This window comes from Elaeis guineensis, chromosome 10 (genome assembly GCF_000442705.2).
Source record: "Elaeis guineensis isolate ETL-2024a chromosome 10, EG11, whole genome shotgun sequence".
Taxonomy (NCBI): domain Eukaryota; kingdom Viridiplantae; phylum Streptophyta; class Magnoliopsida; order Arecales; family Arecaceae; genus Elaeis; species Elaeis guineensis.
The window spans coordinates 15,618,106-15,642,700 of record NC_026002.2 but is presented as its reverse complement, the minus strand read 5'-3'; the positions used below and the strand labels follow the sequence as shown (position 1 = coordinate 15,642,700).

The following is a 24,595-nucleotide window of genomic DNA, read 5'->3' as shown; positions in this document are numbered from 1 at the left end:
CAAGGTAGTTATGTCAAAATGTGTCATTGCTGAGGAGAACATGACAAAGTTGCACACAAAGCAAAAGCAGACATCTCATCACCTTCTCCCAGTCCATGAGGGAAAAGAAACCTGTAAGAGGATAGCCGAGGTAGCTACAACCTGCTCATTGTTCCATCTGTTGTTTATTGAACAGTTCTACTCTCCTGTTCAACAATGGCTCGTTACCGTTCAGTTATTTCACATTCATTTATTTCCTACACTCAAGAGGAGGATTTTCCATTTCCCCTGGAATCACCAAATTCTCAACCTCACGCAGTTTTCGCAACAGAAAGGAGGAATGCAGGAACAGAATCAAAAAATAAACAAATTGGAGCCAAAAACACAGCCAGAGATATTTATAAGAACCATAGCATCCATGTGCAAGGACCACAGCAATAAGAATGAAGGAACTTTGTTGAATCTATCAGCTGTCTTTGTACAGTTATGGGAGCAAAAGCAAAAAAAATGTATGTATCAACAACAATGTACAAAACCTCCTACAGCTCCCACATTGTAACAGGCCACATGGAATACATCTGATGTCACAATTCAGCATATAAATATCACCTATTTTGAATCAGCAGCACAAGTGTCAGACTGGGCTACAATCAATCACCAATTTCCACTGATGGGCGATGGCGTCCTACTGCAACTAGTTCATACTTATAGCTAGCATAGAGCATGCAAGCTTCCCGATGGGACCAACCTGCTTCTCAACTCCAAAACTGAAGGTCACTAAAATTACAAGCAAGAAACCAATGTAGCACGTCCTCAGTAGCCTGCTCAGCAACAAAACCATGACAATCTTGTATGTGGTTGGCTTAGACCCCCCCAAAAAAAAACCCATATTCATGATGAATTTGGGCCCAGTCTGCCGCATCAGCAGAATACTGTGGTGATTACTCAGTCCATGGGCGCATATGTAGTTGGAAGACATGAAAACGGTCAATCAATTTCTCCTTCCTCGACATCATTAACAGGTATAGTCCTTGCCTCACCATCTTCCTCCTCTTCATCATCAACTTTTATGTACAACCCAAGTTGTTCTAAAGGGTTAGTGCCTCCCAGTTTAATACAGCCCATACCCTCCTGTGAGAGAGTAGGGCTTGACTCACCAACAGAACTAGGTACATGCTCAGCTGGAACGGTGCTAAGCATCTCTAGATCTTTTAGAAATAGATTGTTCTCATTGATCTCTGCAGTCTTCTCCATCTGCATGATGCATAGAATGTCCACCATCAAATAAAAGATTAGAATAAAAAAGAAAAGCTATTATGATGTGCCTGAAAACAAAGTTTTACATGCCTGAAGCAAGGCTTGACGTGCTGCTTCTCTCTCGAGTTCACGTTTGCGCTTAGCTTCTGCTGCAGCTTCTGCTTCGGCTTGCTTTCGAGCTTCTTCGGCAGCCTTTGCTTCTGCTTGCAGCCGAGCTTTCTCTGTTCTCATATGATTGTAAGTAAACCATTCACAACATGACATGAAAGAAAAATTCAACAAAACAAAATGTATCTGTCTCATTGGCTCTTACCTTCCCTTTTTTGCCTCTCAAGCTCCTCCCTCTCCAGCCGAAGCTTCTCCGGATCCCTCTTCTCACCCTAATCTCAGATAAATGACTCCACATGGTAAAACTCTTCAGGAGTATACCAAACAACAAGAAGTGACATGACAAAAATTTAGTCACTCTTCTAACCACTTCTAACCAACCTGGTCAAGTGTCTTCTCACGAGCTTTGAGGATTGTATCAGCAAAGCGACTTCTCAATAAAGCTGCTCGATAGAGCTTTTCAGGGGAGACTTGCCTCTGACATGGAGCATTCTCCCCTAAAATTTTCATAATGAAAAGGTGAGGGGATCCATGCATAGCATATGCTTAAGATCCTTGAAGTTTCACAGTATTCCTCTTGGAAATTCATTCTTACCCTCTTGGTGGCTATTTGCCTCGACAGATGCAGGCACAGAATGCACATCCTGTTCAAGTTGATGTAGCCTATCAGAAGATCCTGTAAATTGCCAACAGTGCATGCATTCAGACAACAGAATGATGAAAGAATGTGATAGTATCAATCTCTAGATACAAGAAAATTTATAAGCATAACCATTTACACTGGGTGAAAGGTGACATCTCAATAACTTACCACTTGCATCTAGTGGGTTTAAGATATCACTTTTTTCTTGGTCCAAAGCTGCCCCATATTGTACATTTTCCTACATCAACATGATTAAAGAGTAAGAAAAATGCTCTGAACATGCAAGTAGAAAGAGATTTAACAAAATATGTTTCATATTGATAACAATATCAAATAGAAATGGAATGATAAGGCTACAAGTGCTGATGATCTCAAGCATCAGCTCTTGCAGTGATTTCAAATGCTAAAATACCTTGATAACCTTTGTAGGACTAACAATTTTTATATGTGATTCACTTCCTGAGGAGCTACCAGTGTCTGAATCTACAGAAGGATCAAAAGACTAGAATCACAAAGTATATTTTGCAAGAACAAATTTTTAAGCATCTACACATACCAGGCACCAATATTAATAACAAAATAAAACAAGAAAAGACCTCTGACATGCAACATAAAGTGTGCTATGGAGTGTTTATTAAAGAGTGATGCAGATTTAACGTAGTTAAATCAGGAATTTACACTAGATGGATGGTCCCCTTATCAAAGGATACATCTGCAAATCCTTTGAAATAAAAGAAATAGGTTTTCTCTCCCATCAATGATCATGAAGCAAAATACAGATAGATAAAAAACAAAACATGAGAACCAATAGCGCAAAATCATTAGAACTTTCATGGCAGGAGTAATAGGATGGACTAGTTATCTGAAAATTTCAATTTTCTCAGCAACCTATAGCTTCACCTAGCTCTTGCAGCAGTTTAATCTAAAAATAGTAGAGTTCTCATACCCTTCCTACTTTACATGTATAGCACAAAGTTCTGATATTCTGAAAAAAATTCTCATGGTAGTTGATGCTCACCAGTTTTAGAAGATTAACTTAAAAAAGTTTCAAGCGCTAGTCCTTCCATGCTGATTAAAAATATGCTCCGCACCAGCAAGTCTGTACAGTTGTCTCAACGACCCTAGCCCATATTGCTGCATATTGACCAGTGCCTAAGTGTATTCCTTTGATGCACACATCATAGGCCAAGACAGAGTTGTGCAGACCTGAAGCCTACCTTCCTATTTCAAAAACATGTTTTACAATCCCAAATAACCCTAACACCGAGAATTAAAGAAACTATACTTTTAAGGGACAACATGTATAGGATCTTTAATCCTCTAAGGAGACATCTTAGGGGGATAGGGACCATAAGAGAGAGCCTCTAGATGACTGGGATGAAATCCACAAAAGACAACCAATCACAACTTTTAAAGGGCCACATGTATTTCACTTAGGGGCCATTTGGAGCCCTATGGTTAAAGTTGCATTGCAAATTAAGCCACAGTAGTTGACTTACAAAGAAGCTCACTTCTTGTGTTCCAAGTATATGGGAAAAGAGAGGCAACTTTGATAGACATTCCATCAAACATCTTGTGAGTGGATGTCTAGTCAGAGCACTTGATGTACGTGGAGATGAGGGTGTTCTGGATGAACTGATTGACATCGAAGCTGTCGATGGCGAGGGCCTAGGTGGGACCTGGGTGCCCATGGGGAGGGAGCGATGGTGATACAAGCTTTGAAGAGGGCAAAGAAGGTGAAGGAGAGGGGCATATGGGGTGGGTAGCGGTGGTGAAGGAGGCAGAGTGAGGGAAGGCAACATAGTAAAGTTTGAAGCGGAGGAGGTGGCTGTGGGCCTCCAAGACATGACAGAGGCAGGCGATGGCATTGAGGATGGCAACAAAGGGGGAATTGAGAGCAGGGTAATGGAGGAGCCGAGGAGATGGGAAGGGGAGGAGGAGAGGCCTGCTGCATTGAAGTTCAAGGCGGCCATGGGCATCCTGTAGGTGGTGGAGGCCAACAACAGCATTGAGGTTGGCAACAAGGAAGGACTAGAGAGCAACGCCAGGAAGAAGAGAGAAGGAAGAGAAAGGGCCTACTACGATGAAGTCCGAGGCAGAGGGGCCATGGGCATCTAGGAGGTGACGAGGGCCAATGGTGGCATCTAGGGCGATAGCAAGGGACTAAAAAATGAGGCATGGGAAGAGAGGGAAGGGAAGGAGGAGGATTTGAATTTACTTTAACGAAGATCCTACTTGAGCTGCGGCAACTTTCCTGTGGCCATTTCAACCACAAGTCAACCTACTGCAAAATAGCCCTGAGTTGCAGCACAACAAGCAACTCAACTGACTATGCAATTTGAGTTGCAAGCATCCAAAGAAGCAGGATGGCCTCCACCTGCAACTTAAGATGCATACAGCCCCTTAGGGAAATTCACTGTATATTCTACATGAGGTTCATTATCCTCAATATCTAATTATCGAAGTCATATCCAGCAATCCACCAACATATATAACAAGCATGTCATTACTAGCAGATGCATCCAGACACCCTGTAGCCTAGAACCCCAGTCACGGCCACGTCTCCATGACAACCTCATGCAGTACGTGTTGCAGTACTTGTGGTGGCAATGTTAATTGTGCCCCCAATGATGCCAAAAAAGTATACAGGTTACATTAGCCAGTATCAAGACTAGCATCATAAATATATAAAGTTCCAACAGTACATTGAAATATGCACAACATATGTTATATACGAGCTAATGAGTACATAGAGTAATGCTCACTACAACTATACCATAATCATAGTCTTAAGCTTGTAAGAATTCTTAACCTCAAATTATAGTAGTTATTTAATGTCAATCTGTATGCTAGATTACTTTAAAGTTTAATCTATGCAAAATACGCAATAATCATCACAAACATTTGGGATGTTTTACAATCTTACAATAATGACACTAAGTAATTACATATGGTCGTTCAAAAACATATCCATATATCAGAACAAAGAACCATTATTGTTCAAAGGTTAAAAAACAATTTGATAAATGCACATATCTTAGCTTGCCAATTATGTATCTTGTGACAAGCTAGTGTACCTTTATGCGCCAATGCTTACCATATATCAGCATGGCATAACATAATAAGTCAACCATGCCAGACCCCAGCCAAGAAAGGCACATGCATGATAATTTGGTGGTTACTAACTTTCAGTTAAGGGAACAAGTAGGCATCAAAATTCATGTCCAACATGATGTCAAATCAATTTTGATTCAACCAAAGCCCAGGGCCCAACCTTGTGGGTCTGTTTCAGGTCTTAAACCTTTTATTTAAATGCACCCTACAGGGGCCACAAACAAACTGGATCAGCAGCACTAGATTATGAAAAGTTAAGTTAGACCAAGTTATTGTAGACCCAACTCAAACAAAAAAGAAAAAGATTTCGTGGGATTATCTCAACGCTCATAATTTAAACCATAATCTCAACAAAGCTGGATCTAATAGAGTGAAATCAAACTTTATTGGAAATTGTAAAGACATAACAAGTGCTTTCATATTATGTTATCAAAGACTAAACAAGTTAAAACTGATCCTATTCAAAGTTCATTCACAAAATTGCTTCAAAAGCAAATTCTTTTAGAAAGCAAAAGCAACAAAAAAAAAAAGGGGGCATAAGGTTTTTCTTCTTCTTTGTGACAAAGGTAGCCATCTGTCTTTCCCTTTTTCCCCACTAAATCACAGAAATGCCCCTATTTAATGCTTCCCTTATATTCTAACTTAGAGGACTATTGCAGCAATTTAACCCCATGAACAATTCCATATCAAATCTGAAATAGAATCAGCCATGAGATGCTAAGATCAACCCAAGTTTACAAAGGCAATGAATCCTTTTATAAGTCACATTTATGTAACAAACACGTCCCTCTAATGCGTGAGCAATCGCCCATCACTCTTAGCGTTTGGTCATAAGAGGGAGGATGGATGGGATTGGAAAGATGGATGGCCTTCATCCACTATTTAGTTCAAAAAAAAATTTACTTTTTATTTGGTATGAAAGATGGATTAGAGGAAGAATGGATATAAGAGAGGATGGATGGAAGAATGATGGATGGACCTTCCATCCTAGGTCCATCCATCCTCTCATATGTTTGGTGAAACATGAAAGAAAGGATGGATAAGAATGAATCCTTCCTTTGTTTGGTATAGAAGAAATAAAAGGGATAATGGATGATATTCATATAACATTGTTACTAAACTACCTCTTGATTAAAAAACTATTATTATTATCAATTTATAATACTTAATTATACTAAAGAAGTAGAGCAACGTATAAACTTATAATCTTTAGAATTTATAATTATATTAAAAATTATATACATATATAATTTTAATTTAATTTAATAAATAATTTTTATTATTATATATTAATTATATAAATAACTAATACATTTATAATTTAACTTAAATAGTTCATTAATTTTTTACAAATAGTTAACTAAAAATAGTAAATATAAATAGAAAACAAAAGATAATTCTAATTATTTATAATTATGAAAATTATGTACTAAAATTAAAATAATTAATAATAAAATTAATAGTATAGGATTAATAATATAGATAAAATAAAAATATATATAAATAAAATGAATGAAAAAGTGAAAAAGTTATAATTTTGTCCAAAAATTAATAAAGGGTGACTTTGTCAATGCGCAAATCCATCCCTCACATGCTCCATCCATTCTTCCTTGCGTCCTCCCAATGTAGGAGGATATAAATTGGTGGCTTTAGATGGATGGATAGTCCCTCTTTTTCATTCATCTTTCCTAAAATTTTTTAAACCAAATGATAAATGAAGGCCATTGATCCTTCCAACTCCATCCATCCTCCCTCGTATCACCCCAACCAAACACAAAATTAGAGAGGATAGATAAAAAGGAAGAATTATCCATCTACCCTGCCCCACCAATTTGCATCCTTCCAAAAGAATGATGAATAGAGAATTTAAGGGATAAATTTCTGCACTGATAACATCATCCCTTCTTAATTTTCTGACAAAACTATAATACTTCTTCACTGTTTCATTCATTTTATTTTTATATTTATTTTATCTATACTATTAATCCTATACTATTAAATTTTATTACTAATTATTTTTACTTTAACACAAAATTTCCATAATTATAAGTAATAATTAGAATTATTTTCTATTTATATTCACTAAATTTAGTTAACTATTGGTATAAAATTAATTAAATATTTAAATTAAATTATAAATAAATGTTACATAGATAATTAATATATATCAATAAATTAATTCATATATAATTGATTTATAAGATCATATATTAAATTAAAATTAAATATTTATCTAATATTTATATAATTATAAATTATAAAAATTATAAGTTGATACATTGCCCTACTTTAATAATCTAAATAAATATTATAAATTGATAATAATATTTTTTATTAAAAGATTGTTTAGTAAAAATGTCATACAAATATCATCCATCCTCCTTTTCATTCATCATATACCTAATAATAGAGTTTCAACAAACACATCCATGCTCTCCCTGATCCATCCTTTCTCTTCTATCCATCCTTCCTCGAATTCCATCCATCCATCTTCTCCCTTGTCCATCCTTTATCTTCTATTCCATCCTTCGTACCAAACAAAGGATAAATGCTTGATGCAGTACTTACTGTTTCTGTATATGAATTTGCATACAAGCTAGAACTGTCTTTATGTACTGCTATATAGATGTGATGTACAGCAGCCGACCACCAAGGCTACCTAGCTAGCCCACACATATAGGCAGGTGTGTATGATAATCAAGGCCATCCGGCTTCCTCCATGTTTCCTTTCCATCTCAGATCAGCCACTCTGCACGTGCCTAAAGTTGTCTCTATGAAAATTGATGTACCTCAAGAAGGCTGGCTAGTAAGGACATTGAGATTGAAAAAACTATAACAGAATCAAATCAGTAAATTATGAAATCAGTCAATCCTTGCACTTATTATGGGATTTGTTCAGTGATCTGCTTCAGCTTTGAGAATCATGAAAATGATTTCACAGTAAAGAGTTTAATGAACTGGTTTAAACATGTCAGGTTTTATGATGTATGTTTGCCCATGCACAGGCTCTTAACAAGAAACTAAACAAAACTCTGTTTTTTAATTTGACAACTACTGACCAGAGTTTGGTAGCACTAGATATAAAGCATAGGACATCTGGAGGAAGAAAATTTTCATCAAAAGTGCTAGGTGTTATAATAGAAGTTATTTGCTAAAACTATCAATCGGCGTTGTCTGAGATGTCAACTTGGACTCCAACACAAAGTGCCTGGCAAACCCAACAGAAACACATTTTTTAGAGGGAAATGACATGATCTTCAAAGAAACAACAAAAAGCAACCTAGACGTGATGAAAATAATTCAGAGTTTCATTCATTAATACAAATAGGCACTTAAAATACAGAAAAAAATGCATCAACACTGCCGATATACATCAGTGCATAAAAAACTATATGACATAAATCTCCAAAAGCAAAAAATACATAAAATTCAATAAAACTATTGAATCAAACCATACAGGTATTAAGCAACAGAACAATGTAGTAAGATGAAAAGAAAGAAAAAGACTTAGAAACAAGCACGAACCACTCGAAGATGACCCTGAATCACTACTAGAACTGCTTGAACTACTACACTTGTTGTTTCTAAATGCTGTATCTTTCTCTATCACCACCGGCGGATAGCTTGAAATAGGAGGGTCATTGCCACCAATATCCACATCTTCATCAGCTGGCTCATTGCCTGCTCACAAACAACAAAGAATAATACAACTGTAAGGTCTGAAGTCTCTAACGCACAAGTGTATCTTGCATTAAAAAAAGCTTGGAGTGGAACAAGAAGTTAACCTTTGCAAGGATGCATTGATGAATTACTAAGTCCAGATACATTTAGAATCTGCAAGAGAAGTTGGTGCAGAATTAGGAACACACGGAATAAATACCTGATTTATAGATATTCTAAGCAATTAATCTCACCTCCATTTCACAAGGCTCAGCTTTTGCTTGCTGCCCAGCTTGTCTCTCTTCCAAATGATCATCTAAAAGCTTCTTTATTTCAAACAGACTATCCTCACTAAGAGAATCAATATCAATCTCTATCTCATCCTCATTAGTTTCATTTGCAATGCCGGCATGGCTCCTCAAAAAATCAATGATGTGTTCTGGAAGCTCCCCAGCTTCTAGGCGCCTACCCAAATTCTGCTTCTCCTCCTCTGTCATCTTTAGCTTAACGGTCTGAGGCACAACAATATTGTGATTAACAGGAGATGCTTTTCTCTTCTTTGGCTGCAACATTGGCCTGGCAGCTTCTGTTTCACTTTTAACAGCTGCATCAGCTGCAGCCAGTTTCTTTTCAATAGGTTTCCATCTGGTTTCAAAGAACTTGCTCATGACATCTGCCATGAAATGTACATCATTACCACGTGGATTATAGGTCATGGCATTGGTGAACGTAAGCCTTACATCTGACACAAAATCCCGTGGGCTAGAATAAGCACCTGAAGCTATCTTACTCTTAATTGTTCCCAGATCCATTGGATGCTTAATAATTTGGAAATAATCTGGGATGTTCAACTTCACCACATCAACAGGAGTATTAAATACCCATCCATACTGGTGTGACATCAAGCGCTTCAGAAGTGCATCGCACTGTTTCATCAACATGGCATATGAGTTGCTAATAGGAAGCGGCAGACCCTGCCTAGCAGATTCGAACCTTCCCGAGTTCCCACGCTTCAACTGCGGACCATTCTGACACACAGGATCCTGTTTCTTCACACGCCCATCACTGGAGGACGAGATGACTACCCCATTAGCACCAATCATGCTCTTAGAGAGTATTTTCTTCTGAAATAACCGAACCTGCTCAAGCTCTCCTCTCAATCTAATTTCCAACTCCTTCCTCTCTGAATTAGACAGCTTCGACAGAGAAATTACTTCCAATGGGACATTGAAACCATCACATTTTTCCATACTTAAGCTTATACACTTCCTTTTTGGCGCACAAGAGTCATCTGAGTCAGCACGGCCCGAGCTACCAAACCCTTCTGACTCACCAACCGTCTCAACTGCATGCCAGTAGTCCGGGACAAAGCCTGAAGAGCATGCCTTTGAGAACTTCTGCGTTTTCCCCATCATTGGATCAAAAAATCACAAACTTTTCTTCAATTCTTTACCTTGGTGCAATGTAAAAAAAACACTTTTTCTCCAAGGGTTAAACCATCAAATTTTTACATAACCACCATGCCACAGAATCACTTCTTCAGAACTATAATAAGTTATCTCTGTACAATATAAATTTCAAAACTTGTCGGCGGATTTATATAAATTCTGGACGTTGATGGTACTCAATTCAAATTTCCCACCAAAATAAGTTGTCCAAGCTCTGTCTTTCTTCTTTTCACTAGCCTTTTATGAGTATCACATTGCAGACCGAATCAATACGCCCACCTCCAATCAGAGGTCTAAGATAGGGTTTTGCTCTTCATCAGAAAAACCAAAAAGTCCGCAGCAAAACCCTAGCTTTCACCCCAAACCCCAAAACCTAAATTAATAAACGAATAACACAAACCCCCTCACCCAACTCTCAATAGATAAAACTAAAAAACCTAACCCTAGATCTCCTCCAGCCACAACCCTTCGCAACAAACCTAAAGCTACGAGCAGTAATGTCCCACAAAAATCAAAACCCTAACTCCACAAAACCACCCCTACATGGAGAGAACGAGAAAGAGAAGCGGAGAACAAAAAGAAAGCGTCGAGGTCGGTAAAAAACAAAGAAAAAAAACACGGGAAACGCTTCCAAAATCCAATACAAAACCTGGATCCCTAGCCGAGGAGCCGGTCCCGCGTGAAGAGAAACACTAGAATGGAGACCTCACTCTTTCTTCTCCTCCTCCCTCTCACCCCCGCCCCCTCTCTCTCTCTCCCGCACCTCGCTTTCGTCTCCGCCTCTTCTTCTGAGCCTCGAGAGTGGAAGAACCCGACGAAGCCGCCCCTATCGGAAAAATGCGGACGATGAAAACGGCGAGCGTGGCCTCGCCCAACGCCACCCCCCGGCCCTTATATAGGCCCGCTGTCTCGGCGCCCGCTCAATCCTGGCCGTCCGTTGTCGTCCGTCCCCAAATAGCGGTGTCAATCGGACGGTTGATATTCGTATCGATGGCGGCCCCTCCGGATACTTTCGAAATCAACGGCTACGATATCGTCGGATTAGTTGAGAGCCAGCCCGGCCCATTAGCCATCTAAACAAACAAATACTACTACGTGTTATAATTAACGTGCTTATATTGGATTTTATTATTTTGTTGAAATTTATGATTGTTTAGGTACTCGTTAATATTGAAAACTTTGTTCTCATATCTAAATGTGGACCAGGAATTCATCAATCTATAGGATCATGTTATTTATCTGTTTCTACATAAGTATGTATTATGTCTCTCTTGTGGTGATCACACTCAAACCATGCAGAAACGCCTTTATAAGTATAAGTATTGACTTGTGAGCGTGGGGAATGACTAGCTTCTACATTCTACTTTAGCAAATTATATATTTGAAATCATTGAGTAAACTTCTTTGGTTGGCTGCCAGATTAGATAGGATTTTAAATATCACATCAATGTTGAGATTTATTATCAAGTCATATTCTATTTAGGATTCTATTTTTATTTGATCATTAGTTTTAATGGTTTTAGGACACTATTTAATTATTTCTTATGTGTCCTATTTTAAATAGGATTTTATTTCTAAAATGACTCTATTTAGTTCAAAGCTTGTGTTTTAGTGAGCTTTTGGTTTTTGAGTTCCGTTACCAGTCAAAAATGCTATTCATGTTATGTTTTATTTAAAGGGATATCTGACATCTTCTTTATATACAGAAGAGTGTGGAAAAGGGTGTCTGAAAAAAGAAATGAGAGAGATTATTTTTGTACCTAGAGACTTTTTGGTGAGGCATTTTTGTGAGAGGAGCTAAATTTATTGTTTTGGTCTTTATCTTCTTTTGAATAGATTTGTTATTTTCTCCTATAAGGATTGTTTTCTCACAATCATCTTCGTATGTTTTTTTTGTGTTTGGTGTTTGTTTTGGATTTGGATCGGTACAGTCGATCTATTCCAAATAATATGCCATTCTACAGAGTTATGTATGATTTCTCAAAAATGGAGTGTCTTTGCTTCCTATTGGGACGCAATCACTACATGTTGAATGGTTTCTTTTGCTGTTCCTTTACACGCGGGGTGGAGGTTTTCTTACAAGTTACATCCTTTCTTTTGTAAACTTGTCCACAGATGTTTTGGGACTGGCTGCCGCCTTTTGCATCGGAAGCTGGACAGTTTCTGTTGCAGTTATTTATCAACCGAGATCCTGAGAGTGAGAGGCCTTGGCTTGTCCACAGAATGGCAGCGAAAATACCACACTCTGCATAAAGTTATGTGAGACTCCACAGAGCATGCACCCCGGTTATACATCCATGAATGGAATTCAGTCCTCTTTAAACTCTTTACTACAGCATTCGTGAGACCATGCTCTTATGAACAAGGGGCATGACTAGATGGTTTCAATATGTCCTTCAAATTTAATCTCTGGAGCCAGCTTAAAATTTGTGGCAAAAAAGAATGCAGGTTTTTTTGGTAGCATTCCTTGGGAGCTCCTTGATCATAGCATGCACACTCCTTGAATAATATGTGGATAATTTTCATTGTTGTTGCTAGAGTTGATGGCCTTGTTTTCATCCTGATTAAGTTGAGGGTGTCATGACACCTGGTCTAGTAAGCCCAACGTAGTGATCTGGCCCAGAATAATAGATAACCAAGTCCTCAAGCTAGCTGGCTGAGATGGGAAGCCAAGACTCTTTTTTGGCTTCCTTTGTTCTTGGAAATTATTGCTTGCTTCTTCTTTTTGGTTAATAAATATTGCTCTCTCTGTTACAAAATGCACTGAATATCTCTAGGTTCTTAAAATGGAAGTCTCCCTCACTGTGGCCAATTCTTCACAATGCATTTCCACTGGATTCCTAAACAAAAATCTTGGTTTAGGCCTGAAGTTTTGGCAATGAGCTTAAAGTAATCTCCAATTGTTAGTTTTATTTCATCAACTAGGATTATATTATTTTTCTTTTCAATGTCATTGATTTCACTAAACCAGGATTGAGGACTTAACTGCGCCTTGGAGAATGTGGATTAGGTATAAAGGCCGAATACAATAAACATACGAAGTTTCCACCAAAAAAAAATTGTAGGAAGAGGTGAATCTGCACAGAAATCCCAGTTTCTTGCACCGTATGTACCACCAGTGGAACTACTTGCTTTCTTTCTGCTGCATAAGACATGGATTGCTGACTTTTCACAGATTCACAAAAGCTGTTCAGGCTTGATCCTTTTACACCAGAAAACAAGCAAGTCCAGAATTATATAGCATAATGAAGGATGTGATTTCGAACTGTTATAATGTAGAATCGACGAAAGCTGAAAACAGATCAATACAAACACAAACCATACTAATATAGTATGATGTCCCATTTACAGACCAGAACAATCACTGCAAGCAAACTAACATCTGTTTTGGTAACATTCCAAGATATCAATGTACAAAAAGAATGTCCCACAATTTAGAAAGTAACTTTAGAAACAGCCAATTTGATGGCCTATTCTTGGTTATATCGCAACATGACAAATGATTTAAAGGGACGAATGCTGCTGGTGTGCAGAAGACGTCTGACAGCTGGAGTGTTTGCTGGGGCTCAAGAGCTGCCTTGATCTACTTTCAACAACAAATGCCGACGAGAAATAGGTGAAAATTGGAAATAGAAAAGGCTGGAGAAAAGAGGGGAACAAATTACACTGTTTTGCAACAAATGGCCCATGGCCAGGTGTTCGTTGGTCGCTTTTCCAACATATTAAGTGAAACTTCCTGAGTACATTGCATAAAGAATTGCCATACCAATCAAGGTAGCATGCCCACTGATGCAACAGAAAAACATAATCTACTAGGTGAGAAACCAAGTTACAAAATGTGCCAGTGATGCTCTGATGGTAGGTTCTCCTTGATTTTTTCAAGCCTCTTGAGTATCTCTAGAAAAGAAGGCCTCTGGTTCATATCAGCAGCCCAACATTGGTCTGTCAACCTACAGAATTTGATAACCCAAATCTTAAACATCAGATGATGCATTGAGAATGTTAGCCAAGCAAAATGATCAAAGGTTGAGGGTTGCAAAACCAGTGGTGGAATAAAAAAAAATCAGTAACTTGTTGTTGAAGCATGCCTATGCTGTTCAATAGTCAACTTTGTACTTACTCTCTCAATTCTTGAACATATCCTTTTGCTCGAAATGTTGGACGGTGTCCTTCTGCAGCATACTTTGCAGCTTCATATGGTTCATAATTTGAGAATGGGGGTTCTCCTTCAAGCATCTGCAACAGAAAAGCACAGATCTGTCAAAAAGTATGGAGTTTAAATATTTGCCGGGCAATTGTTATTTCCAGGGCAACTTACCTCATATAATATCATAGCAAAAGAGAAAACATCGACTTTCTTATCATATTTCCTGTGCTTGAATACTTCAGGAGCCATGTATCGATCTTCGGTTCTCAAAAAGCAACATGGAAATCAGCCCAAAATTCATAATATTATTTAATCTGATAAACAGGTGTAAAACTTACAGCTTCCAGTTTCTCCGGTCATCTTGTACACATCATGAGAGTGCTGTACTCTGATCAGCTTGCTCAGTCCAAAATCTCCAACCTTCAAATGGTCCGCATTGGAGTTCACCAAGAGAACATTCCTGAAGCAAATTAATTTCAATCAGCTCTATATTCAATCAAAACAACAGCACATGAGAATCACTGACTGAAGTTACCTAGGTTTTAAATCTCGGTGGATTATAACATTTGGCTCATTATGAAGATAAGCCATGCCCCTGTAGACACATGAAGCCAAGAAAAAGTGCGTAAGAAGCCACTGTCTACATAGGAGATGATGTAAGCTGTCAGCTCAACCAGATAAACAAACAATCCTGGGAAATAGGAATCTGTTTTCACAATATATCAAAGGAATACATAACTATTCTTGTGAAAAGACTAAGCACTCAGATGATCACTAGGCAAAGCTGTATTAACATTTTCTTTGATATATTTTGGAGACAGTTTTCTCCACCTCCAAAAAGGATGGATAAGAAAGAAAGCAAAAATATCAAAGCAGAATTGCTCTGTGATATGAATAAGTCCAGAAGATCTGCTCATACTATTCTTGCTTTGCACTTCCAAACATTGCCAGAGTTGAAGCTAACACGAAAGTGTGCATATAAAGAGTATATAAGCCTATATATATAGTGGATTTATATTTCATATTTGCTATCGTATGTCATTAAAAGGAGAGTAGCACTTCTGTTCATGCTTCAGTGAATATGAAATGAAATAGCGAATACTAAGAAAAGAAAGTTCTATTTACCTGGCAATATCTAGTGCAAAATTAACAGCTGTCAATGGACTAAGTGAGCCCTTTTCTTTCAAGAACTGATGAAGATCACCCTGAAACAATATAGACACAAAGCATTGCTTCAGAACAAAGAGAATATTGCGCAAATTAGTTTTAAACAGGTCGCATCATCCATACCCCTCGCAGATATTCTGTTATTAGCATCAAAGGCTTCCTCTCAGTGACTGCTCCAAGGAACTGGACAATATTAGGATGGCGCAACTTCACAAGTAAATTAACCTCATGCCTGAAATCTTGGCTGAATCAAGAGAGTACAAGACTATTAAGAATATGCTGTTTCCATTGGGTCAATTTCACTGCATGTGATGAGATTCCGTTGAACAAACTAATAAATTTCTGGTGCTTTAGTTCGACTACATCCTCATTCTTGGAAACAAGAGCAACAAAACTTGCATAGTTGGAGTGATGCCTCTATGGCAATTCAGAATTTCTAAAGCTTTTATTATATCATTCCAAAATCTGCCTAACATTCAGATAAAAAATAAATAACTTGATCAACCTATATCCAAAATTCAATTCAACTTTACCCATTGACACTAGCTCAACTACTAGTGTTGCTTGCATAGTTTTCCTTTCAATAAAATATAAGACAAAAACACAAAGATAATTCACTATGGCTTGTTACATCATAATCTATAAGGACCTTTTATTTCTAGCATTACAAAGTCAAGAAGCGGGTTAATTGCTAGGGAACAAATGTTAGAAAGAAAATTAGAACAGGATGAATATGAAAAAACCCTTGACAATAGAACAATGTAGAAAAAAGATTTTGTATAAATTCAGTATAAATTCATAACTGAGAATTTATTTTTTTTCCACAAAAAGTGAATAATTTAGGGAAAATTAACAAAAGATATGATATGTCTATATTATTTTGGTGGATAATGCAAGCACATTGAGGGTGTATCATAGTTGTGAATCTGTTCTATCACAGATGTTTTAAAGTATAGCATATAGAGCATACTATTATTAAAGCAATGGAATATACTAAGTTGAATAGTGATTCAAAAGTTGAGTATGCATATCCCAAAGTATAGAGCATACTATTTAGTATGCAAGTACATCGAGGGTGTATCATAGTTGTGAATCTTTCTATCACAAATGTTCTAAAGTATAGTGTATAGAGCATACTATTATTAAAGCAATTGAATATACTAAGTTGAATACTGATTCAATAGTTGAGTATGCATATCCCAAAGCAAACAAATTCTGCATTTATGCATTTAAGTTACAAAAAGGGCCACGAATTTATCAGATAAAAATTGTGTATATCAGAAGATGAAGAAAGGAATAAAATGCCTTACATCACCAATCTATCATCTGACAGAGATGGAAGAATACGTTTGACTGCCACAGGCGTTCCACGCCAATAAGCTTTTAAAATTTCACCAAATGAACCCTGCAATCGTGAGCTATTACTACTAAAAGAAAACAAGGATAGACTCGAAAATTACAACATCATAAAGTTCCCAAAAACTAATTTTGATTCAAGATAACTTGGACAACTTGTTGCTTAATAGATGTATCTTAAGAGGAAAATAAGATTCATGTTGGAGTATATGCACTATGTTTAGATATCACAATATAAGACAAAGTTCATTGAAAAAATAATTTTCCATAGAAAAGTTTTAGCCATTTGTGGAACAAAGTAATCATCCAGCCAAGCATACAGCAGAATCTCAAGATTAAAAGCAACATCAACTCCACACTCCTTAAATGACTACTGTTAACTACAGACTACAATTTTGGGTTCCACAAGTGCTAATGCTTTGGGACACAGGTATTTTGTGACTAGTTATGACAATTCCTTTCACTTTGACATCATGACAACATCTCATTTCAGTAGTACTTCACATTTGGCAAATCTGTTATATCATGATTCTTTAGGACTTCAAATAATTCTCGACTTATGAAATCTCAAATATCGTTTTTTGAAAATCACATTTTGGTGAAATGATGTAAGGTCGGTGTTCCTACATGGAGCTTTAAGCATATAAACAAATAGCAAATATCAATAGCTCACACAAAGGCAGGCAAACATACAGTGTACAACGAATATTTCTTCCAAATTCCCACTTCAGTTTGAGCTTTTAGCAAGGCCATTTATGATCATGATCATAATGGTGAGCTACAAATTTAATTGGACCTTCAACCGAGATTTTAAATCCCCTGGGACAAAGATGTCCCGGTTCTCCATGGAACGGGATGCCCCACTATACTGTTCTGTCCCGCCAGCAGTTCCGATCATGCATCCCAACAGATATCCTCCATTTTTCTCCAATTCTTCTTTTTCTTCTTCTTTCTTTTCTTTCTTTTTCTCTACTTTCCTTTCCTTTTTCTTTCTTTTTCTTCTCCCTTCCCTTCTTTTTTCATTTTTCTTCTTCTTTCCTTTTCATTTCTCCCTTTTCTTCATCTTTCCTTCATTTTCTCCTTTCCTCTTTCTTCTTCTCTCACTGCAAGTATGGATTTCAGAGTCCTGAGTCCGTCCCGATCCCGTTTTCTCATAGGAACGGGAGGAATGGCCGGGACGCCCTCCGTCCCGCCAAGACGTAAAACCTTGCCTTCAACATTTGGTCCTTTATTCTTCTGTTTTTGCTTTATTGCACTCATTTCAAGCTCAAGCTTCCTAGTCACATCCACATTTGATGGTTGCTAAAGAACTAGTGGATTTCTTTCTGCATCAACATGCCCTTTGTTTTGGTTGCTTGACCAGAAGAAATTTCAGATATAACAACTGCATGGTTTGGAATTCCGCAAGGTTGTGATTCGAAGAATGACTTAGTTGATATCAAGCTCCAAATAGATTTGAAGTTCCAAATGTAAAATGATAAACATGATGACATCTCAAGGTTTTATATTAAGCATCTTCTATGGACCTAGAAGTCCAGGCCTGCGGTGATTAATACATAATACTAGGGAGACAATATGCAGAGGACATACAAGAGTAAACTGACACATTCAAATTCAACAGCAAAAATGTGCTCTCAAGTAGCAGAAAAGTTGAGAAATGCAGGTTAAGCCGTTTGCAAAGACAAGTTCTTAGCCTTTATGATCGACAACTACACATATAATTCTGGGCAATAAAAAGTTAGAGATACTGCTTAATAGCTAATAACAAGCTTCTAGTAGTCAATTGATTCAGAAAGGTAAAGGGAACTTGAAACCTTCAAAACATTTCAGGCTCTAGGTTTTCTGTTTCATCCAACCAATCTGAAATCTGAATAATAAATTAATGTACAAGATTTATTAACCTGTACATGATGAAATATCAGAAACATTAATAGCAGAGAAGAACCTTTCCAATTATGCTTGAAGTCGAGAAATCCAACTCGGAGGGTTCTATTTCCCAGTCACACTTGTTAGGAAGAGGAGGTGGAACAGGCTTCGGTTCAAAATGGCTGCCATTTTGTCCCTGCAGTACATATACAGGTAAAAAAAGCTGATTATAAAAGATTAAACAATAAAGAGAATTAAACAATATACTACCGCAAAAGGAATGCAAACGTCATGAAATCATCATATAACAATATGTACTTGAGCATCATGGATGGAGGAGCCAGTAGCTTTCTTTGGTCTGAGATAATGAAAGCAAATGAACTATATATTCAACAAACTAGTTTGGAGTTGCTAAAGTTACTATTGCAGTTATCTGTATTGTAGAGACTGTACATATGTGCAAAACCATTGAACAACTGAATCACCTGTACAAACGTTGAACCCCATCATTGAATTATATATGGTAAGAAGCACTTCCAAAACTACCTTCCCCAGTTACATAATAACTGACCTGCAATCTCTTGCATGATTCTTTAACAATACATTTGAATATTTACCATGAAACAACAAATGTTCCTTTCCCTGTCTCTGCCCTTGGATTTAATTACTACCTTAAACAGATTTTTTCACAAACCTTCACCTGAATGCAGTAACTTTTTTCTGGTGATTGACAGTCCTTTACAGAACTGAAAAAGCAATGAAGGTTTGATCAAATTTTCCTCAAGGACCATAACTTCATCATTAAATGATCAAAGATTCATATGAACTTCGTTTCCTTCTCTACTTTATTATGTATTTGCATCATAATACAATATATTTTCGTAAACTATAAACAGTGCCACCCACAATGATTTAAAATAATTAAACTACCTAGCAGGTAAAAATTGTATATCAAGTCACTTATATGAGGATTTTTTTTTAGGTTCATCGGAATTTGAGATGGTGCAAACAATGGTGGGGGTGCAGTTTCTTACTGAAAAGTTAAAACACACCTGCACAAGCTCAGGCCCTCTCAAAAACCATGTTTCCTTGGTCAACCCCTCTCCCCGGGGTTTTGAAGATCAACTTTGAGTCTTTTGAGGTAGCTGGGGTGGGTTACTTAGTCCCAGACCACCAAGGCAAGGTTCATGCAGTTGGAGCTTGCTCATTTTTGTGTATGACAATCTCTATGGCTGAATTGTGTGCCACGTGCGGCTATGAAGTTGACAATATCACAACTATGACCCCTCAGACTTTCGTGGGAGGGAGACTCTCTCATGATGGTTAAATGGATCCAATGCAGCCAACTTCCATTGCACAGACCCACCCATGTACTCTTGATATATGGCACATGGTGTCGCAGCTACAGGAGTTTTGGGTTCCACACATTTTCAGACAAGCCAACCAACCAGCCAATTTTTGGCTTTGCTGCACAGAATGGGGGTTGTTGGTTGTGGCCTGAGACCCTCTCTAGACAACTTAATGATTTTGTATACGTGGATAACTCTGCCTGTGTGTGTGTGTGTGTGTGTGTGTGTGTATATATATATATATATATATATATATATATATATATTTGGTACAAATGGGCGGTCATACCACTTAAGTATGAAAACAGCCCATAAGATCAAAATACAAAATATCCCGCAAGGCCAGCAGGCAAGTGTCACCCTATTAGAATCAAATAAATACATTACTCTGCTCCCCACTTCACCCTGCCTCCCAAAAAAAAAAAAAAAAAGAAACATGCACAACATTGCACTCTCAACACAACCATACTTCTAACTTCTAAGGTTGCATTCTTACACCAACATGCAAATGTTAGACCTGTTCGAATTTACAGAAACTTGTTTTGGTCCTTCTATCATCTTAATCATATTGCAAACTTGATGACAACTTAGCTCCATCTATCACACCTTGCCATCTTCACTCCTAGTCTATCCAACTCTACAGGAATATATGAGGATTGCTGATGTAGAGTTGATCTAAAGCAATCAATCTACAATTGCATGAATCTGAAATTGACTTTAGATATGAGAAGGAAAGATGATAATTTCTGGATCTTCTTTGATTTCTGAAGTCTAAGTCGATTCCATAACAAGAGCTGCGATCCACAACCTAAGATCGATGCACCAATCTTGTAAAAAGAAGAGAAAAATGAGAAGTATGAATTAATTTTCTATGAATAACATTCAGCATTACAGCAGAGACCCCTTTTAAAACCCTATAACATCTCTCAAACTTTCATTAAGCTTGAAGCAATCAAAGGACTCTTTCCTTATTTTTTCCTAAAATGAAAAAGGAAACAAAGAAATGGAGTGATGCTATATGGAACTTATTTCATACACATAAAAGTCCCCTTTTCCATGTGGTGCAACGGGATTAGCACAACTCACAAGAATTGGTCTGACAAAAGCGGGGGTGGTTAAAAGTTGAGTTGCCATACCAGCCACATGTGAGCCCAAGAAACTTATCATGTGCACTAACAAGTGCCCTAAAGCATTTACCTAAAAGAAGAAAGCTCATTTTAGACTCACAGCCAAAAGGGAAGGCCAATTAGACGTTTACCTCCCATAACCAGCCCTAAGAAATAATCATCTGGCCAAGGTTTTGAATCCTATGAGATGGGGCTGTTTGGTTTTCCCATAGAACAAGATGCACCGCCATCCCATCCTATCCTAACACTCGGGATAAGTAATGTCCCAAGACGTGCCAATCAGGACATGGGGATGATGGCAAGATGGTCCCGCCCTAACATATGGGATGGTACCCCATTTTTATGTCTTATGGGACATCCGGCCGAAACTTGAATCCGTGCATCCAACCCCTTCTTGCACCCAAAGAGTAGTGGAAACACCACATAATACAGATGACCCACTTAGGGCTTCCTATAGGTCAACCAATCCTTTACTGGCGCTCATATTGCTAACTTGGAACTATGACTAAAAAATTGGATCAATATAGATTCAATAGACCATCCAAAGAATCTAATCTTGGGCTTTAATCACCCAAATAGACAATATTTACAAAAAAATCTCCTTGACTTATGATATGTTTTCTGTATGACAATCAATGAAAATAGAAGCAAATGCTGAGCATTAGAAAAAGGCAATACAAAAACAAGCCAAATGACTATTTATTACTTGAGAAGCTTCAAACAGCTGAAAAGAATATACTTGATAAAGTATACAGAAAATTTTAAACAAAAAGTGAAGTGATATGGGAGAGACACATCATATACAATAGGAAAGAGAGGTAAGATGTGATTTAGTAATCAATGTAACTAAGTTTCAGGCCAGGTTCTCCCAGCCAAAAATGAACTCACATAATAGCCATATGCCACCTAACACAGAACTTTGTTTCAAGAGCAAACAGACCACAATTTCGTTAGTAACAACACTTAATAAGTATATGCTATCTAGACATCAATTCCTCCATTGCAGAAGAAACTACAAAGGCCTTTAATAATAGTATCAAGGTTAATTACTGTAGGAGTTATAGTATACATGTATGCAGTGATGTAAGAATAATCGGTCTTCAATACGGTCCAAAATGACAAGAGAACTTACAAAAGACAAGCCTCCATATGATTTTAACAGCTCAATCATGTTGTGCTTTTTAGCTCCTTCAGCATCAGCCAGTGGCTGTGAAGAACAAATTAAAATTTACCGCATGAGACACATATAGGCAATTTAAAAATTAATACTGCATAACTGTAAATGAAGATCATTGGAAGCTTTTCTAAAACAACAGTCAAGACACATCCAAAAAAGTAGAAATCGAGCATCAAATATAACGACTTTCAATTTGTATGCATGCATATGGAGAATGGTCAAAAGCAGCATGTATTTCTTGAATATGAAAATCAGGAAGAATCTTTGTTTGGTTACTATGAAGCACAAGGAATTAATACATGGAGAACTTTTGTGGTGTCTTCTCCCCCCCCCCCCCCCCCCCCAAAAAAAAAATTGAAGATAAATGTTCTTATTCTTAAATGCATTTCATTTAAATTTCAATAATTATAGTAATTGAATTTACTGTTCCTTTCGCTTAACATAAAAATGATCTAGATTTAAAACTTGCCTTTAAACTGAATGTCTATTGATTAGTTACTTGCTAATCTACAAGTCAAACAGAAGCAAATTCTACCCAAAAAGAAAGAAAGAAAGGAAAAAAAAAAAATCTCCATCCGTTATTTTTGCAAAATTTAGACCTAGACTTCTCACTTAATAATCACTCGTTTACCATGTAAGAATACTGATAAATAAGAAGAAAAATTTATGACATTTTTATTGCAGGAGGACAAGCAAGCAAAATGAATTCAATTCTTGATGTATACTAATCATGCCTGTGATTCTACTGATATCGGAATGCATTATGCCTTAAAATTGACTGGCCAATTCACAGCTCTCTGCCCAAAACCATCTAATGAGAGACCAAAAGCAATAGAATTCTATTCCATTACAAGATGATGAATCCAATGGAGCAAAAGCATCGATGAAGACCAGAGATAATGACGAGAATGACCGACCGTGTTCTTCCAACGATCCTGGGCATTGACGTCGGCGCCGAATTCAAGGAGGCACTTGGCGACGTCGATCCAGCCGTGGAGGGAGGCGACGTGGAGCGGGGTGCGGTGGTCGTAGTCGCGGGCGTTGACGAGGCCGGGGTCTTCCTCCAGGAGCTTCCGCACCGCCGACGCGTCGTTCTGGTGGGTGTGCCACAGGATCAGCGACGTCCGGCTCACCCTCGCCTTCTCCCTCTCCTTCGCCGCCGCCGACCCGCTCGCCCCCTCCCCGCCGCTGCTCATCTCTCTCCCTCCCGTAGCGTATCGGAATCGGATCGATCGCGGATCGTATCCTACTGCTACTTTCTCGACGTCACAGTCCTCTAATCTCTCTACCCTTCTCTTGGGCCTCGAGGACGTGCCTCGGGACCCGGTCCGCGGATCTAGATCTCAACCCAGACTAGGTGCTCACGCTTCGTTACGGTTTGACAAGGGCAGCGGGTTGTCGGCAAACGGCGACGTGGGATTACGAGTCACATTCCGTTTAATATTCCTCAATGCTGGGGGAGTATTTGACTTCTCATATTCGGAATGCACATATGTGATGTGATTGTGTATATATGTATGTTATGCTGAAAAGAAAATTGGACAAGTTGGGCCTTGGATAAGTGGCTTTTGTTTGTGATGTTATTGCCTAGATTTTTTTTTTTTCAACATAAATTTGTGTCACAATCTAATTGTCATTTTCTCCTTTGAATAGTCCTTATCTGATTCCATACTTTCTTTTACTTTTCTAACTTTGTATAACATGCTTTTGATTTAATCTTATCTGGAATGTAACTATTCTTTCTATTTTACAATAATAAAATAGATATATTTTTTATTATTAAAAAATTATTGAATTATTTTTTTTGAATAATTTTGTAAAATATTTTCAATAAAAAAAATGATCAAAAATTCTTCTAATATTATTCATTGATTTTACTGCTTATTCATGAATCATTCAAGACATTAATGTACATTTCAAATAATGATGTATGTGTTACCATTTTTTTTTTGAAATCTTTTTATGTATATATCTTTTTAATAAAATTTACATAAATATTTTTTCAAAATTAATATATATATATTTTTATAAAATATTTATTTTATATATATAATCTCTATTTCTTTTTTTTATACGTACCCAAGTCATCTTAGTAATTTAAAATTAAAATAATTAAAATATTTTTAATAAATAAATATGCCATTATAAGATATATATGTAAACAGCAAGACATCAATTTATAAAAAAATATTTACGC

At 37.3% G+C, this 24,595-nt stretch overlaps 2 protein-coding genes across 2 annotated transcripts; both read right to left on the bottom strand.

Moving 5' to 3' along the window:
- Positions 1 to 417: 417 nt before the first annotated feature.
- LOC105053009 (transcription factor GTE10) lies at positions 418 to 11,066 on the bottom strand. Its single transcript, XM_010934007.4, has 10 exons — positions 9,016 to 11,066; positions 8,887 to 8,935; positions 8,627 to 8,782; positions 2,400 to 2,470; positions 2,156 to 2,225; positions 1,940 to 2,020; positions 1,726 to 1,841; positions 1,550 to 1,616; positions 1,327 to 1,457; positions 418 to 1,233 (listed from the first exon to the last, which is right to left on the bottom strand). The coding sequence occupies exons 1-10, from the start codon at positions 10,174 to 10,176 to the stop codon at positions 967 to 969; spliced, it is 2,169 nt and encodes a 722-aa protein (XP_010932309.1). The 5' UTR covers positions 10,177 to 11,066; the 3' UTR covers positions 418 to 966.
- A 2,773-nt stretch (positions 11,067 to 13,839) lies between these two features.
- On the bottom strand, positions 13,840 to 23,731 carry LOC105053011 (serine/threonine-protein kinase VIK). The gene is made up of 11 exons (XM_010934008.4): positions 23,316 to 23,731; positions 22,354 to 22,428; positions 18,825 to 18,941; positions 16,834 to 16,928; positions 15,647 to 15,767; positions 15,482 to 15,561; positions 14,892 to 14,951; positions 14,695 to 14,816; positions 14,528 to 14,613; positions 14,330 to 14,445; positions 13,840 to 14,159 (listed from the first exon to the last, which is right to left on the bottom strand). Exons 1-11 carry the CDS (start codon positions 23,592 to 23,594, stop codon positions 14,039 to 14,041), a joined length of 1,272 nt encoding a protein of 423 aa, XP_010932310.1. The 5' UTR covers positions 23,595 to 23,731; the 3' UTR covers positions 13,840 to 14,038.
- Between the last annotated feature and the right edge of the window lie 864 nt (positions 23,732 to 24,595).

Coding starts and splice junctions, on each gene's coding strand:
- LOC105053009 (XM_010934007.4), bottom strand. CDS start 10,176: ATGATGGGGAAAACGCAGAAGTTCTCAAAGGCATGCTCTTCAGGCTTT. Junction 2,021..2,155: donor AAACCCACTAGATGCAAGTG/GTAAGTTATTGA, acceptor GGCAATTTACAG/GATCTTCTGATAGGCTACAT. Junction 1,842..1,939: donor GGCAAATAGCCACCAAGAGG/GTAAGAATGAAT, acceptor TGAAAATTTTAG/GGGAGAATGCTCCATGTCAG.
- LOC105053011 (XM_010934008.4), bottom strand. CDS start 23,594: ATGAGCAGCGGCGGGGAGGGGGCGAGCGGGTCGGCGGCGGCGAAGGAG. Junction 16,929..18,824: donor CTTCAAGCATAATTGGAAAG/GTTCTTCTCTGC, acceptor TCACGATTGCAG/GGTTCATTTGGTGAAATTTT. Junction 14,817..14,891: donor CACCGAGATTTAAAACCTAG/GTAACTTCAGTC, acceptor AATTTGCTTCAG/GAATGTTCTCTTGGTGAACT.